The sequence below is a fragment of the Eubalaena glacialis genome, chromosome 9 (assembly GCF_028564815.1).
Source record: "Eubalaena glacialis isolate mEubGla1 chromosome 9, mEubGla1.1.hap2.+ XY, whole genome shotgun sequence".
Taxonomy (NCBI): Eukaryota; Metazoa; Chordata; class Mammalia; order Artiodactyla; family Balaenidae; genus Eubalaena; species Eubalaena glacialis.
This window is the reverse complement of record NC_083724.1, coordinates 58,157,578-58,177,022: the sequence shown is the minus strand read 5'-3', so window position 1 is coordinate 58,177,022 and position 19,445 is coordinate 58,157,578. Positions and strand designations below refer to the sequence as shown.

The 19,445-nt window shown below is 36.5% G+C and overlaps 1 protein-coding gene across 3 annotated transcripts in view; it reads right to left on the bottom strand.

Moving 5' to 3' along the window:
• The window catches only part of KDM4C (lysine demethylase 4C), a 396,061-nt gene that overhangs the window by 279,811 nt on the left and 96,805 nt on the right, over positions 1-19,445 (bottom strand). For all 3 annotated transcript variants that reach the window (XM_061200412.1, XM_061200413.1, XM_061200414.1), the window contains exons 6-8: positions 17,356-17,405; positions 4,763-4,866; positions 803-940 (exon numbers count right to left, since the gene is read on the bottom strand). In XM_061200412.1, coding sequence (XP_061056395.1) covers positions 803-940; positions 4,763-4,866; positions 17,356-17,405 — 292 coding nt within the window. The remainder of the gene's footprint in view (positions 1-802; positions 941-4,762; positions 4,867-17,355; positions 17,406-19,445) is intronic.

Sequence of the window (19,445 nt, the reverse complement as noted above, 5' to 3'; positions counted from 1 at the left end):
ATAGCCTGTATGTGCCATTTTCCACCAAATATACGTCAATTTTACATACTCTGTAGTAAAACACACAGTTTCATTAAGAAACTGCCCTCTGCCAGCCTATACATCTGCCTTAAAATCCACAGGAAAGGAAGCAACCCAATAGAAGCTACCATCACTTTGAAGATGTCCTCTATTTAACACTGCAGGGGGGCAATTAATGAAATTTAACACAAGTTGCTTGTGAATGAAAATACACAGTTTGTGAACTAAATTAAATATACTGAGTAGGAGATGCAAATTTTTACACCAAATTTAACATTAAGATATATTACTTGTTAAAATACATTCTATACTATTACTTTCAAAAAATTCATTTCTGCACTAAAGGCAGTTTTAATTATTTCTTCTTACCATCCTCCCTTAACCTCTTGTTAACAATTTTACCACTTTCCTCTGTAAATAGTTGTTTTCTAAGCCATGGACTGAATTCTAACATGGAAGGAGCCACATCTACCTAATATGGAGTCACACGGAGCCACTGGAAAATCTCACGAAAAAACAACTGGTGGCCTTAAGAAAGAAAGCACTGGTTGCATAAAATTACCTCTCAAAGTAAACTGCTCCACATTAATCTCAAAACAGGAAAACATTGCTACAAATGTTAATATAGCCTATGTAAAATAAATATATCTGTCTGGAATAAATTACTATGGTAACAAGCATACATCATTGAGGAAAAAAATAAATGCTGCATGTGCTCTTAGCTTTCCCACTATAATAATCAGAATACACATTTAATTTAAGCGTTTGAGACATAACTTACCAATTTAGCAACTTTCCCATAGTCAATCCATCTGACAGTAGCAAAATTTGTAGATTCTGCACAGTTGAAACCATGATTAAAACCAGCATGGTAGCCATATGGGAAAGTAATCATAAATTCGCCAGCCTCCTGGGTGATCTGCAGGGTAGAAAACATATAATATTTCCCAATTATAAGACTTCCCAAATTGCAAATACAGTTAAAATATATTTCCTATTAAAAAAAAAAGAAAAAATGTTATGATGTCCGAGCTATAAAAGAAGTCCCCCCAGATCCTTTACTTAATCCTTTAATAGTTTTTCAGGAGACTTTTAAAAGAATTTTCTAAACAGGGTGTGACCTTCTGGCAATGTAGTTCAATCATTCAGTCCATAATCAAAGAAATTATATTCTATTTGAAGATGTCTTTGTTTTATGTTATTCAAATAAATTTGTTCTTATTAGCATTCAATATGTATATTTTAATACTTTAAAAATTCACATTACTGGAATTATATAACAGGACTATCATAACTGACATTTTTCAAGTTAGAGCTATAAAAACTTTGATAACACACGCTGAATATTATGAATTCTTGTTGCTAAAGAGTTGATAGTATTCACCAAATTATCCTTTCATAATACTTAGAGAACATTCAATTAACTGCATTCCATTTAATAGTAAAATTTCTACCAAATAGTTATTCAAATATATGTATAATATATAAGTATGTATGAGTGAGTGAGTGCATTTTCAAATATAATTAAACTAGCTTGGATAAATAAGCCAGCAGCCTAAAAGCAAAGATGAAAAATGTATTCAGTCCATTCCTAATTTTCAGATTACAGAAATTTGGTTTTTTTATAATCACCAAAGCATACAAAACACACCATGAGCTATAGAAATACAGTGAAGCTAAATTTTTCAGTGTTTTTTTTTTAACTTGTCTACTCAATGCTAGACTATCAAATATATAACTCACTGATTCATTCAGTTACCTTGGTTCACTTCAGTCCTAAAATGTTGATAAATGAATATGTGAGTATGCACTTGTGTGGAAACATACAGGAGACACACTGTATAAATACAGGTGCACACACTGCAATTCAGTTACCATTTTAGGAATGCTAAAATGTTGTGTGTAGAAGTATTTTCTTTCCCAACAATTCTGAAATTTAGCTCATCACCCCCTCCCCTGTGATACCCCAGCAGGTGTTCTATTGCAATGAGCAGCAACTCAGCTGCCACCTGGCAGGCAGAGAATGGCTTATCAGTGTTCAACATGGTTCCAGTTCCATCATTCCGAGCCACGTGAGAACAAAGCCTGATTCTCTCCTTTCCTGGTCTCACTGAATCTCATTAATTATAATTGTGCTTGGAAACTAGGCACTTCCTTGTACCATGTGATAAAACAAAACTCACTCTGCTCAACTGTTTCTAGCCCTATAAGGTAGAAGAAGAGGGTAAGTCTGTTGTCAGTGGGATAAGGAAACTAGCTTCACTGCTCCACTGAATTCCACCTACAATCCTTCTCTACTCTCCCTAGAAAACCCTGTTCTTGCCATGTTGAAAAAGTACCTGTTCCCATTAAATTGGACCGTAAATGTTATGCCTCTATATAATTTCTAGAAACAGGTCAATCCCATTTAGCCAAAATATAAGGCTAATTTACTGCCTCTGTGTAACAAACTGATATTTAAAAAAAAAAAAAAAGATATAGGGGTAGACAAGAACAAGTCCCTTTTATTATAAGACTAACCAAGCATCATAATTCCATACGGCAAAAAATGTCAGAAAGGGTAGTGTACGTAATCGAAAAGCAGAAATTAGCTATTTGCTAAACATACTTTTTCATATATATGTATGAATATGTACAAATTCACTGAAAGAAGAAGAAAAAAATGTTAGTCCAACTGCGAAATGATTGCCTAAAGAGAAAAGGTTAAACTGAGGAGGAAGATTGTGTTATTATTATATATAACCCGTACTGTGCAAAGCCCCTCATATAGATCATCTCTTTTCATCCTCATAATAGCCCTATTAAGTGGTACTATTATTATCCCCATTTTCCAGATGAAGAGACTGAGGCTCAGAAAAATTATGTAATTTACCCAAGTGACGGAATCAGAAATGAACTTGGGAAGTATAATTCTGAAGTCTGTGCTACTCTGTCCCAAGTTACATTATCATCATCAGAGAATAAGCTCCTTGAGGAGCACACAATCATCACACACCCTTTATCAAGGTGGAAGGGGAAGTGGCAGTATTTCATATGAAAAACTGCAACTGCCAATCAGCCCTCTAAATCGCTGGTGTCTCACCATCTGTGGACGAGCACTCACCCTTCCACTTCCCACAGAAGCCACGAAATGTCCCATCCTCAAAAGACCAGATAAGAGCCTGGTGCATCTAGTGACCTACCAAATAGTACTTGAAGAGCCTCGGCCCAGAAAGGGGTGTGAGGCACCTGCCTCCTTCTCCCCAAATTTGAGAAAGAAGCTACAAACTCCAAAGGCCTCCATCCTGGGCAAATGAGCCAATCCCGCAGTACTGCTACTTCATACAACCCCTCTCCAAAGAACAGCTTGATCAATTCCTATCACCAGCCCTAAACCCGCAGAGGTTTTCCTGTATTGGAGGACTCCAGTCTACTCTTTCTCCTCTGCCTTCTAATATTCCAACTTAAATAAAAGTGCTTAATCAGGCTTATGCCAACCACCTGAAAGAACGTGCACTGACGATATGTCTGAGACTGGAAAGCCTGATCCCCAGAGGCATCTGCGAGTAAGACAAGGCCCCCTAGAAGGAACGGTCCCTCTGGGGGGGGCGCAGCATCTGACCTCTGTACCTGCAGCAGTGCTGCAGCCCACCCACACTTGTGGACCTTCTCCATAGTGCACATCTCCAAGGCACACTTTCTGTCATGGGTAAAAGTATGTGACTAAACCAGTGTTGAGAGCACCTTCATCAAATAAGACAAGTATGTCTCATGCATGACTACTGCACAGCCTGTTTGTGAGAGAGCGGGACCACCTCAAGTTGGAGAATGTTTCTTGGTCCTTGCAAAAATTCTACTTTCAACAAAGCCTGGGCTGGGGGTGGTGGGGGAGGGAGGTGGAAGACAGGACTTTAAGGGCCTGAGATTAAGAAGAGGGAAAGATTTAGTCACAAGTGAAAAGCTTCTAAGGTGGAAAACAGCAAGGATTATGGGAAGACAGTCAAATAAAAAATGAAAAAGAGAGTGGAACTATTTTTTAATGTTTCTGAAGTAGCTAAGGACTTAATCTTCCTCCAACTGAGAGAGACCTTTTATTTATCTGGTCAAAAGCGTTTTTCATTTCAGCTTCTCCACATAAAAATGCTCATGCTCTGTAATAATTCTGACCCAGTAACTACCCACAAACACAAAGAAAGAGGGATCTAGCCTGTACAGCGTCTTACAGAACTTAATCTTCAGAAATACTCCAAAGAAGCAATATCTGATTATTAAATCATCAGGCAATTTTATCCGTAATGAAATCTCAATTGTATTATGTCTGAATGTGTTTAGAAATAACATACTGGCACCATAATCACTGATTCTAACCAACCAAACTGCTAATGAAAATTGCTCTGATTTCTTTAAAAAAAAAGAAAAATAGATCACATACACATAAATTTTGTTGCTCATATAAGAGACTTCAATGGAGAAGAGCTATATATCTTATTCTGTCAAATGTGCTACGTTTCACTTTCAGTATTGTTGTAAGTGAACTAGAACTGCATGAAATCTCTAGTAAATGCATCTTGAAATAAAAGTAGCTTCAAATTAATATTTAGGTAAATAACTGTTACCTAAGTAAAACAGGAATCTGAATTTTTCTCCCCACATCCTAAAAGTCCTACCTGAAGTCAAAAATATATTAGTTTATGTTAAATTTGTCTTAAATACGAATACTACACACATTAAATGAATTTGTTAAAGAGTAACACTAATATACCTTGTCAAAGGGAATACCATATTTCTTCAATACTGAGGGAGATATCAGTGTCATCTTGTGGCGAAGAAATGCATCACACCCTTGAGAACTGCTTGGGAAAAAACCTAAATGGAAACAGTAATTATAAGCAGTAATGTGTCAATTAAGATAAAATTTCAAATCTTTTTTTAAGCTTATGTTCTAGTACTCTTATAGAATGACAGCTTTACGCAAATATAGACCAAGTCCACCATCAAAAACCCTGGTACTAAAAACCAGAGTCAGAATTCTTAAAAATTAAATGATACATATTTATATCACCAAGGGTTGACCTTTTTTACAAAAAAAAAAGATCTGCCAAGAGTTGTTGGCATGATATAAAATGACTAAACCTACAACTTCCAATTTGTAACAGCTTTGAACTCAATCTACCTATTAACTGATAAATGGACAAAATATTAAGGGAAGGTGGAAGAGGAAAATCTGCATTTTAACAGAGGAAATCTCTCATTTTAGACTCCTAGAAGCAATCATTCTAGAAGCACTTGTCCCAATGCCCGGCATACAGTAGACACAGCAGTTTCCCACCTTTGTTTCTTTCTGATCGATTTTAAATAGTTTAACTGCTTCTAGTTTCCTGAGGTAACTCCCAGCCAGGGCCAGTCAAAAGCTTGGAAACCTGTCTCACCAGCCTGTATGTGAACAGTACATACTGTTTTGAGGACACCTTTAAATGAAGAAGTTAAACATGCAGCAACCCTTTCATTCAACAGTATATTATGCACTGAAACACAGTTGTTTCTCTCCATCTCTGCCTTCAATCCTGCAGTCTGTCTGAGGCAGACTCTCATTAACTCAGTTATGTAAGCTAGAGGAAAATGAATGTGCCTGATATCCTGTTCTTTACCTTCCTCACTCAGAGGGAAAAACCACCACACTGAGAACGGGAAAGCCAAAAGAGAAAGACAAGAGAAACATGGAAGAGACAGAGAAGAATCAGAGAGAGGACCCAGAAGGAACACAGAATCACCAGGAAAGCATGTGTGATGTAGCTGGGTAAAGTGGGAAGAAGCACAGATGCTGTTTAACTCCTCCACTACCAAAATGAAGGCCACTGGAAATGTTACTTACCTAACTCTGTGGCTCACTACGTATAAATAGCTCCAGAATATGACCAATCTGATGAAAGAATTACCAGCACTCATTACCTAATCATGAACCATTTTAACCTCATAGAATAGCAAGGTTTTACAGGAATAGTTTTAAAGTAAACAAGCCTTTATTGATGCCACCATGGAGTATGTGAGGCCACAGATCATTGGAAGGAAACAAATGAAACATCTAAAAAAAAGCCATTAGGGTATAAAGAACCACCTGCAAAGAGTCGTATATTCTGCTTAAGCATCTACACCTGGATTTTTAAGATGAACACCAGACAGAAATATTTAAAAAGTACATCCAACAGAAACATCAGAAATACTATCATTCGCTACAAGACCAATGGGAATAAAAGGAATAATTGTGCCCTATCTGGTCATTTAATATAGCCCTCCGTTTATGGTTAATATTCATAATACATAAATAGAAAATAACCTTTGAAAGAATGCAGACCTTAGTGAATGGTGAGAAAGTACCACATAATGCAACGGCCGTATCTATACAACAAGATGTCCTGAGTCTATACCACAGAGAGTAAAGCACAGCAGGGCAGTCCCCAAACACATAACCCACGGAAAAGTTTTAGCAATACAATTTAAATAGATCTATCAAGCTTTTCAAATCTGTAACTCTGTGCAGCACTGCATGAATTAAGTTTTAAATTAAAATCAATGAAGAAAGAGGAGTCTACTTAATTTTCTTTTGATATGGATTTGTAGTCAGGACCTGAACAATGTGATGACTGGTCATAAGTTAAATTGGAAAACCACTGAAGGAAGGCAATTTGCCATATGTTAAGAACTTCGTATTGGTTCAGAATTTATATTTTCAATAGGCTATCAGAATTATATTTCACATCGCCCTGGAAAACACCTCATAAACCACAAATTATGACATAATGTATGTGTCTCAAAATGAATTTTACCTCAAAATACTTGCAGAAGTACATGGTTCACACTCACCCTCACTCCACCATTTCTTAAAAATATTTTATTCAATATATAAAGAAGCCAATATAACCAGAATACTATTTGATACAAAATGATAGTATCTTTTAAAACTCAGAACTATGCTGGCTAAAGGAATGTTAGCAGCTTTCATAACAAGTGAAAAAAACAAAATTTGGAATCACATGTATGAAATATAACAAAAATAGATCTGATAGAAAAGATAAAATTTAACTAAAAATTCAACTTAAGACAATCAGAGTTTTTTGAAAGTCACCAAATAAAGAGAAAACAAGGTATGTGTTAAAATTTTTGCAAGTTAAGTTCTTTAAAATATGCCTTTCAGAACCTTCTTTTTCTATTCTAATATTTACTTTCTTAATGTGCTTTTTTTCTAAGTTTTCAATTTGGAAAGAATTTATTTGGAAGAAGTCTGCTCTTAAACTTACCGTATTTGAATGTTACTACTGCAACATTCTGTAAGACTTTCCAATTTACCAGTCACATAATTGGAGAATCCACTCTTTCATAATCTTGAAAACCAGGAAGTTCCAATAAAAAAACAGTTCTACACTGACCCCTCAATATCTAGTAGTGGACATAGCAGCTAGCAACTCACTACCACACCTCACATACCCCATGGCCATCAGGTAACATGCCAGGTGTAGAAGAATACACAGAATAAACCTGGCACATCTTTCTGAGCATCTACTTTTGTCATGCTAAATTACGTGGTTTATATTTGCATATAAACAAACGTATTAAGGGAGCAAGATGCAAAATCTGCATGAGTGTTGTGGAGTGGTAGGGTTTCACTCTCCTCCATTGTAGGGATATTTTGGTGGAAGCATTTGAGAGGCAGCCTACTGTGAGGTGCAAACTATGTTATGGGATTTTGTGTAAATCTTGCCCAATCTCCTCTTACAGACACCTAACACAGACGCTTACTTGAACACCAAATTTCCTCTCTCATTTACTGCTCACAACATACACCTTCTCATTGCTATTAAATAGCAGAGCTAAGTTTTAGATGAAAAAAACGTAACTGTTTGAACTATTTGAAGTCACCCTCATCTTGTCCACATGGCTAGCAAAATAAAAGAGAATAACAGTTAAGAATCCCTACAGAGACATGGATTCCTAGCACAAGTCCAACAACTCACATAGCCTTGTCTGGTCCCATAATCTCTCAGCTCCTCAATTTCCCCATTCATATAATCAGGATGCTAGTATTACCTTCCTCAGTGGGGTCTTTTTTTTTTTTCCCCCAGCATCAAGATACAATTGACATATAACATCGTATAAGATATACAGTATAATGATTTGATATATGTATATATTGTGAAATGATTACCACGTTAAGTTTAATTCACATTCATCACCTAAAAATAGTTATAATTTTTTGTGTGATGAGAAGCTTTAAGATCTACTCTTTTAGCAACTTTCAATACAGTATTGTTCATTATAGTCACCATACAGTACAGTACATCCCCCAGAACTTACTCATCTTATAACTGGAAGTTTGTACCTTTAGACCCCCTTCACCCATTTTCCCCACCCCCTGCCTCTGGCAACCACCAAACTGTTCTCTGTACCTATAAGTTTGGTTTTTTAGATTCCACACATAAGTAACATCATACGGTATTTGTCTTTCTGTATCTGACTATTTAACTTAGCGTAATGACCCCAAGATTCATCCATGTTGAAAGAAATGGTAGGATTTCCTTCTTCCTTATGTCTGAATAATAGTCTATTGTATATATATATAACAGTTTGCTTTATTCATTCACCTGTCGATGGACACTTAGGTTGTTTCCATGTCTTAGCTACTATAAATAATGCTGTAATATCAGGGGTGCAGATATATCTTTAGGACAGTGATTTCATTTCCCTCAAATATATATCTAGAAGTAGAACTGCTGGATCATATGTCAGTTCTACTTTTAATTTTTTGAGGAACCTTCATACCGTTTTCCACAGTGGCTATCCTCACTGGGTGGATCCTTATGGGAATCCAGTGAGATAATGCACAAAAAACTTAGCCATTATCAAAAAGTGGAAACAACCTAATGTCCATCAACTGATAAATGGAAGAGCAAAATATGGTATATCCTTACAATGAAATATTAGTCAGCTATAAAAAAAATATGAGGTACTGCTATAAGTTATAACATAGAAGAACACTACATAAAAGGAGGCAGACACAAAAGATCACATATTATATGATTCCATGTATATGAAATATCCATAATATGTAAATACCTAGACAGAAAGCAGACTACTAATTGTCAGGGGCTGGGGAGGCATGGGAGGGAATATAGCATGACCGATTAAAAAATACAGGGTTGGGACTTCCTTGGTGGCACAGTGGTTAAGAATTCGCCTGCCAATGCAGGGCACACAGGTTAAATCCCTGGTCCAATCCCTGGTCCAGAAAGATCCCACATGCCTCGGAGCAACTAAGCCCGTGCACTGCAACTACTGAGCCTGCGCTCTGGAGCCCGCGAGCCACAACTACTGAAGTCTGTGCGCCTAAAGCCTGTGCTCCGCAACAAGAGAAGCCACTGCAATGCGAAGCCCGCGCACCGCAAGGAAGAGTAGCCCCCGCTCACCGCAACTAGAGAAAGCCCGCGCGCAGCAACGAACACCCAACGCAGCCATAAATAAATAAATAAACAAACAAACAAATAAAGGGTTTCCTTTTAGGGTGATAAAAATCTCTTGGAACTAGATAGAGATGACGGTTGCACAATATGAACATACTAAAATGCCACTGTATTGTACACTTCAAAATGGTTAATGGTTTATTTTACATTTTGTGAATGTTACCTCAATTAAAAAAAATAATAAAACTTAGTCTACTTGACACATAGTAACATTCAATGAATAGTGGCCATTATTATTATCCCTGTTACTCATTTCCACCATGTTGACTCTAGTTATCATGTTAGTTCAACAAATCTTCCATTTCCACCATGATAAGGAACATGTACTCCAGCAATCCCAACAGAGCCCTGAAACCCTAAAAGCATCCCACAATAACATTTGCTAAGACTGCCAAAGTTCTGCTGGGAGTTTTATAGCATGAGGAAGTACAGAATCACATAAGCCCTCTCAAGAACCAGGTGCTATACACATCCAAGGATGCCCTGTATTCAACGTAAAAGTGATCAGATGTGAGAAGCACTATTCTAAGTGAAAGAAACAAGACAGAAAAGTCTACACATTGTATAATTCCACTTTTATGGCATTCTAGAGATAGAAATCAGATTAGTGGCTGCCAGTGGTTGCTGGGGGGAAGAATTAATTGGAAAAAGGTACAAGAGAACTTTTGGGGGTACTGGAAATGTTCTATATCTTGATAGTGGTAGTAGTTACACCACTGTATATATTTGTCAAAACTCACAAAACTGTATAGTTAAAGGGGGTGGCTTTTACTGTAAGTGCATTTTACCTCAATTAATCTGACCTAAAAAATTATTAAATGTTTTTAAATTGTTTTAGAAATAGAGCAGATATACTCTAAAAATAGTGTGCTCTTTCCTTCAAATAAGAAGTTTTGCCAACTGTCAACTGGTTTACATTTTCTAATATATTAGCTATTACTAAGTAATTATTTTTAAATCCCAATCTCATATGACAAACACATGCTGCTACTATTTAACCAACAAAGTTTTAGCCTAGGAAAAAAATTTAAAAATCAAAGTTCAGTAACATTTTCTATGGATATACAAACACTAGTTTGGAGAAGCTGACGTTAGTTATTAATTGCTTAGGAAAGAAAGGAAAAAGAGAGGGAAGCAGAGGGGAAAGATGGAGAAATCAGACATGTAGAGTGTATGTCCACACTAGTAATAGATTTAAGACAATTTAATTTGAATATAATTGAAATTTACCCAAGTATGCTTTCATAGAGTTTTATACAAGCATACCTCAGAGATATTGCAGGTTCCGCCTGTTTCAGACCACAGCAATAAAACAAATATTACTGTAAAGCAAGTCACAAGAATTTTTTTGGTTTCCCAGTGCATATGTAATTACGTTTATACTATACTGTAGTCTATTAAATGTGCAATAGAATTATGCCCCCAAAATGTACCTACCTTAATTTTTAAATACTTTATTGCTAGAAATGCTAACCATCATCTAACACTTTCATGGGTTGTAATCTTTTCGCAACTCACCAATCACAAAACAAACATAATAATGAAAAAGTTTGAAATGTGAGAATTACCAAAATGTCACACAGAGACAAGAAGTGAGCAAATGCTGTTGGAAAAATGGAACCAATAGACCTGCTCAACACAGGGTTACCACAAACATTCAATCTGCAAAAAAAAAAAAAGAAAAGAAAAAAGTGCATTATCTGCAACTTGAAGTAAAGCGAAGCACAATAAAATGAAGTAGGCCTGTAATGGTTTTTGCAATATTCATACAACTGATATGAGGCTTAAAAAATATAGTAGCCATATAAACGAATGGTAAGGAAAAGGACATAGGAAAAGAATATGGAAGGAATGCTTCTGTGGGAAATACTTTTAGAAAGATGTATTTGATTCACATATGAAATTTCTTAACATGCTTCTTAATGAAAAGAACTAATGAGCTACATTATGTGGGGAGAAACCTGGTATTTTTACCCACATTCCTAGTTAAGAGGTCAACATTAGAGGTTTAAGCTGTAGTTGACCTCTCTGTTCTTCCTACCGTTCGCTGAGCAATTAATAATTGGGTAGAAAGTTATCACATTGCAGGCTTCACTCTGCTCCACGTGTCCCGTAATCCATCAACATCTCTACTGGAGAGACAAAGCTCCATGGAGCTCTCTAGGAGGAGCACCAGGAGAAATTCATACTGACCGTGGTATCGAGAAGGATGGTGGTTCTCCTAAACAACTGCCTTATTTTTAACTCTTGAACACAGTGCAGTGAGTAATGGGAAAGTTTTTTCCACTTCAAACTGGTTGGCAGAACACTTAGAGTTAAAATTTCCACCTAATTTAACAGGTATATAGACCATTACACATGGTGTTTTACTGCATTCCTGAGACCGCTTTGTTTCAGCTCCAGCTTTTTCCCACCTTGACACGGCATATGGACCACACACGCGGAGGTCACCCAGGACGCCTCAGGCCAAGCACTTTGGCACAAACAGATCAGTCAAGCTAAACAGGATTTTCCTGGCTCAGCTTCCCCCCTCCACACCCCCCACAGAATCAAAGAACTCTTAATTTCCCTCCATAGTAATCTTTCCCAGCTAGCTGGCATTCCCTTCCTGAATTTTCCTCCCCGTTCCCTACCTGTCACTTCTCAGAACTGTCTTTCACCACACATTCTAATTACTCTAACTTGGTGTATGTTATGTATTACTGTCCGATGTTTAAAATCCTACTAGGAACATGGTTGGATATAAAATATTCAAAATTAAACACAGTGTGATATTTGACATCAAAATATGAGGAAGTTAAATTTAGGGATTGTTTCACCATTCTTAATGTAACAACTGATAGTAAGATGAAAATAAACATATCCTGACACACCACACATTGACCTCCATGCCTAAAGCATGAGTTAGGCATGAAGGCAGAGGATATATCACTGGACTTTTTCATTTTTTAGGGCTTAGGGGCCCCCTAAAATTGATTATTCATAATCAAGGGTATTTTATTTATTATCCTTTCAAAACCAAGCATTTTAATACAATATTTTCAGGCTATCATGTAAATGAATGCTTAAGGGAATTATGTATTTATCATTTTGAGAGCTGATAAAAGTACATTTCCTAATTCCAAGTCAGAGGTATGAGAACAGGTCAATTTAGAATGTTTATAAAATTAAAATGACTTGTTATTTAATTCTACTCTTCTAGTCTCTTGATAGCAGTGGTTCATAATCTCTTTTGGACCAAACCCTCTTAATGGATTTGATGATAGCGTCCCAGAAATCCACATATATGCGCAATTTTGAATATAATTTCAGAGTGGCCACAGACTGCCTGCATCCCACCCACAGACCCTTTGTGCACCTCCTGGAATAGGGATCCCTGCAAATCAGGCTAAGACTCTGTTCCACAGGTTTAAACTCAAGATAACTAGTCATTTTAAAACATACATACACACACACACACACACCAAAATTAACTGCTTAAAAAAACTTGAACTAAATTAATCCTTCATAACAATGATTCATCCATTCCTTTTTACTGTCGCTTTTTTAAGGAGTCAAAACGAAAACACTTGTTACAAGTAAATATAAGCCTCCAAAAGAACCAGTGTATTCAACTAACTCTACCATACTGTCACTTAAAACAAAATTCCTGCTGATCATTCACACTTCCAAAATCTGCTGCACAAAGTCCTAACTCACATATTCTTTTCCCAGTAACCAAAATTTTGACCAAAGTAAAGCATCTTCAATTTTTCTTAAATATTAGCACTTTATTAACAATGAGAGACCAATGGAATACAGTCACTCACAAAAAAATTTAGCTGCTTCCAATTTACTTTAATCCATATCTTGCTTAACTTAATAGAACCACAAAGATATTGTCTTATTTCTAAAATAGATGAGATTCAGACATTCTTAAAACTGAAAATCTTCAAAACTGTCATTTATGATTTAATATTATATCTCTATTCTCCTTTATACTTTCCATTCAATTGTATCAAGCCAAAAATTAGAAAGAATGCAATGGCATTATAGGCGAACATAACAAGTATAAAAATTGCAACAATTCACTTGAGATTTTTTATTACATTTATGTCTACATAATATTGGAAAAAAACCTATATAGATGAGAAAGCAGCTGAAGGGCAAAATCAAACTCCTGGCTTTATTTAGATGCAGGCATAACGTCTTTCAGATAAAATATTTGTAGGTGCCACAGTCAATCAAGATTTCAATAGAAACCAAAGATGAAAGCATTCATGCATAAAAGGCAAGTGTGATAATTATGATGTTCAGACAAGATAATGGAAAATATCCGAGGCTGCTTTTCATTTTATGTATCAAGTGCTGCCTTGACCTAGACAACCTATAATGCTCCATCTCATTTACTGCATTATTTTATCATTTTAATTACTTAGCAGAACTCAATTAATTTGGCTGGCATCTGGTCAGCAGATAGAAATCCTCCACTGTCCCATAGTGTCTTTTCCCTGAATCATTTCTCAAAATAATGCTGCAAAAAGTTTTCAAAAAACATGCAATTGAGTTTAAAGTTCTCGTTCAACCTTCAAGTTTATTAATCTCTTACTGATTATGCAAATGGCATCCATTTTCCTGGAATGTCATTTTCAGACAGTTTACGTCAAAGTGTTTACAGACAGTTTATAGCAAAAACTTTAGCATGTGAGTCCATACCGTAAAATTTACACTGGCTCCATTTTAAAAGTTCTCTGGCAATGAGGTGAACAGAACATGGTAGAATAATTATCACAGGGACGAGGATAGTTCACAGCATATAGATTTAGCACAAAGTTCATTGCCAGGGTATTTAAGGATTATGGTAATCATTTTCTAAGCTGTGCTCTAATCTATTACCCAGAACCAGGATTCACCCACCTTAATATTCATGAAAATAGTCCCTAACAAAGTTCAAGATTACAATTACATTGCTATTATTACTATAATGTATTACATTATAAAAACACTAAGTCTTTATAGTTATTAGCCTGCCAAAATTATAATAATGCGTATTCTTACAAACGTGATACTCTAACTCTAATTTGGAGGAAAGTAACTTTTAGATATCATTAACAATTTCTGTTCAGAACTGTCAAGTCAAAGGACAGGGTTTCTCAGTGTCCCCATTTCATTATTAAATGAAAGCATACATAATGCAGGAACAAAATTCCTTTTCTACTAGAAGGCAAACCTAACATACCAATGAAACTTAGATCAGCACCTGACTGAAAAGACAATGCTCCCTGAGGATTCAATTCTGAATAAAGGCATTCTGAATAAGACATTCTGTCTTATCTTCAGTTGTCACTCAGTGGAACTCCACTTTCCCCTGGAAATAAGTCACTACCAGTCTACGTCGTCGTTGGTTAGGGTGGCTAGCAAAACAGAAAAAGAGGGTAACGGGGTAAATATGATTCTCCTCCCTTGCGGGAGCAGATGAGAACAAGGTTGCCTGGCGTATCTTTAAGGCAGGGAAGAAAAGTAGAAGGTGCTCTCTGTAGATACAAGTGGTCACAGAGTGAAAGCAATTGATAGAGTTCCCAGAAGAATGACTCAACCTGGCTCTTAAGAAGATGGACAGGGTTGAGGGAGGCGCAACTGCATGAAGGCAGTCAAAAGGTACAAACTTCCAATTATAAGATAAATAAGTACTAGAAATGCAATATATAACATGATAAATATAATTAACACTGCTGAATGTTATATACGAAAGCTGTTAAAAGAGTAAATCCTAAGAGTTTTCATCATAAGGAAAAAAAATTTTTTCCATTTCTTTATTTTTGTATGTATATGAGATGGTGGATGTTCACTAAACTTATTGTGGTCATCATTTCATGATGTATGTAAGTCAGATCATTATGCTGAACAGCTTAAACTTACAATGTCTATATGTCAAGTACATCTCAACAAAACTAGAAAAAGAAAAAAAGAAGATGGACAAAGCTTTAAAAAATAAAAATTCAAGTTCCAGTAAAGTATGTTTAATTTTAACAGTCTAAGAACGCATACAATATCATGCTCATCCAGTTAGCTGGGGACATTCACCTTCATACTTCAGGCACTCTCAGGCCCAGGGGGCCAAATAAAAATGAGGGGGTCAAAAAAGAGATTTAACACAACCCTTTGGTGAAATGATATGGCAACATGAAAAGTACTCATAAAACACCTACAGCCCAAGATGCAGCATCAGTACTCCTTGGAATTTATCCCAAGGGTACAACTAAAGGAAGAAAAAATATTATTGGCACAGTGATGTTAAGTACACTATATAAAAGAGAAAAAAATTTGGAAATAACCAAAATAGGTTAAGTGCAATCAGTTGACGAAAAGCTAAGCAGCCAACTAAAATAATCATGAAGATTATGCAACTGGGAAAAATATGCACACATTAATGTGAAAAAATTAAAATTACTCAATGAGAGAAATACTTAAATGCCAATAACTTGAAAAGAATAAAATTAACACAGTGATATTCTACACTGTAAAAATATTGGTTTGGCCAAAAAGTTCATTAGGTCTTTTCCGTAAGATGGCTCTAGTAGCGCTTAGTTGTCTTTAACTTCATTCGAAACAATTTTGTTAGATTTTATTGTGACAGCTGTCATATCAGGAGTGCATTTTAAAAAAAAGCTTATCAAAATTGGTGAATTTTTGTGTAGCCATTTTAATATTGAAGATGAAAAAAAAAGCAAAATTTTCAGCATATTATGCTTTATTATTTCAAGAAAGCTAAAAACACAACTGAAATGCAAAAAAAAGATTTGTGCAGTGTATGGAGAAGGTGCTGTGACTGATTGCATATGTCAAAAGTGGTTTGCGAAGTTTCGTGCTGTAGATTTCTCGCTGGACGATGCTCCACGGTCAGGTAGAACAGTTGAAGTTGATAGTGATCAAATAGAAACATTAATTGAGAAAAATCAACGTTATACCACGCAGGAGATAACCGACATACTCAAAATATCCAAATCAAGCATTGAAAATCATTTGCACCAGCTTGGTTATGTTCATCGCTTTGATGTTTGGGTTCCACATAAGTTAAGCAAAAAAACCTTCTTGACCGTATTTCCACATGCGATTCTCTACTTAAACCTAACGAAAACGTTCCGTTTTTAAAACGAATTGCGACGGGTGATGAAAAGTGGATACTGTACAATAATGTGGAATGGAAGAGATCATGGGGCAAGTGAAATGAACCACCACCAACTACACCAAAGGCCGGTCTTCATCCAAAGAAGGTGATGTTGTGTATATGGTAGGATTGGAAGGGAGTCCTCTATTGTGAGCTTCTTCCGGAAAACCAAACGATTAATTCCAACAAGTACTGCTCCCAATTAGACCAAATGAAAGCAGCACTGGACGAAAAGCGTCCGGAATTAGTCAACAGAAAATGCATAATCTTCCATCAGGATAACGCAAGACCGCGTGTTTCTCTGATGACCAGGCAAAAACTTACAGCTTGGCTGGGAAGTTCTGATTCATCCACGGTGTTCACCAGACATTGCACCTTCGGATTTCCATTTATTTTAGTCTTTACAAAATTCTCTTAATGAAAAAAATTTCAATTCCTGGGAAGACTGTAAAAGGCACCTGGAACAGTTCTTTGCTCAAAAACATAAAAAGTTTTGGGAAGATGGAATTATGAAGTTGCCCCAAAAATTGCAGAAGGTAATGGAACAAAACAGTGAATATGTTGTTCAATAAAATTCTTGGTGAAAATGAAAAATGTGTCTTTTATTTTTACTTAAAAACCGAAGGAACTTTTTGGCCAACCCAATACCTCAAAAACAAAAAACCTATCTAGATGAGAAACAGAAAGCAAGTTTACCTTGAGCTAGTCTTTCCAGTCGTTTTCCATGCTCTGGGGGTATTGCATACCTAAAATTTTAAACACAAATAAAAATTTTAGATTTATAATTGTTCAGCTAGTATCCTAAGGACATCTATTCCTAAATAATGTCATGTAAAAAAAAAGTCAACCCCAGGGACTTCCCTGGTGGCTCAGTGGTTAAGAATCCGCCTGCCAGTGCAGGGCACACGGGTTCAATCCCTGGTCCGGGAAGATCCCACATGCCACGGAGCAACTAAGCCCACGTGCCACAACTACTGAAGCCTGCACGCCTAGAGCCTGTGCTCTGCAACAAGAGAAGCCACTGCAATGAGAAGCCCGCGCACCACAACTAAGAGTAGCCCCCACTCACCGCAACTAGAGAAAGCCCGTGCGCAGCAACGAAGACCCAATGCAGCCAAAAATAAAAAATATATAAAATAAATAAATTTATTTAAAAAAAAAAAGGTCAACCCCAAACTCCACTTAGATGAACTAAGCAGAGATTAGAGAACCAAACACAGAACTGTATCTCTTGGACACTAAACAGAAGAAAAATAAACTTAAATCACCTATTTCAATGTCCCAGCTCACCATTCCAACCACATTTTACACATTAGGGAACAAAGGCCCAAGGCCAGCAAACTGCTTGGACAAGGGGCACCTCGCCACAGCATGGAGTTTAGAACCTCCCTTGTAACACTCACAGCACCCCAGCGATCCAGGGCTATTTTTGGTTGTATATTTTTTGTTTTGCAGTTGGTTAGTTTGGCCTTTGTTTTTAAGCTAAATTTTTTTTTTTTTAAGTTTTTGTTTTTTTTAATTTATTTATTTTTGTCTGCGTTGGGTCTTCATTGCTGCGTGTGGGCTTTCTCTAGTTGCTGCGAGCGGGCGCTACTCTTTGTTGCGGTGTGCAGGCTTCTCATCGCGGTGGCTTGTCTTGTTGTGGAGAACAGGCTCTAGGCGCGCGGGCTTCAGTAGTTGTGGCTCGCGGACTCTAGAGCGCAGGCTCAGTAGTTGTGGTGCACGGGCTTAGTTGCTCCGCGGCATGTGGGATCTTCCCAGACCAGGGCTCAAACCCGTGTCCCCTGCATTGGCAGGCGGATTCTTAACCACTGCGTGACCAAGGAAGTCCAGAAAAAAAAAGTTTTCTTTAAAAATAAAAACCTTTTAAAATGTTTTTACTGACAAGCAGGATAGAACATGAAATTATTATAGTAACATTTATATCTCCACCAAACCTTTCTAAGAACACTGTACTTTTCAAATAGATTTTAAATAAAAATTTACCAGCCATAAAAAAGGCAGCTTTGATTTATTTCACAATTATGTGACTTCTAAAATCTTGATTATAGAAAAAAGAATTGTTGGGAATTCACTGGTGGTCCAGTGGTTAGGACTCGGTGCTCTCACTGCCGGGGCCTGGGTTGGATCCCTGGTTGGGGAACTAAGACCTGCAAGCCATGTGGCACAGCCAAAAAAAAAAAGAAAGAATTGTTCACCCTTAGAAAACAGAAATTCGTCTTCAAGTATTACTCATTTCTAGTTCCTGGTGTTTTCAAAAGTTACATACTTGATTTTATTTACTGTGAACTTACTAACAAATTTTAAAACAATAATCTCAAGTTAAATGATCATTTCATGTTTTAAATAAGAATATGTTACTCTTCAGACCTACATTTGCTGTTTACTAGCTCAATATATATTAAGTACAAGTTACTTTTTTACTAAAATAACTTTTCTCATTTTACTTAACACCACACTTGGTTGCATTTAATGCCACTGATAACATATGCAGAACTTAATCGGATCCGTTGTAACTAGGCAATTCTCTAAAAGAAAATTCAACCATATATCCTGTTGCTTCAGGCACTGTTAATGAAATTATTCCAACTGAATTGGGAAGATAAAATTTTAGCATAACTAAATGACAATCACCCAACGTATATTTATACACTGGCCACTTCTCAGCAATTTTTAATCCCTGGTTTACGTTGCCAAATATACCCAGAAAAGGACACACACACACACACACACACACACACACACATGCCCCATACAAGCATAACATACATGCTAACACATGCACA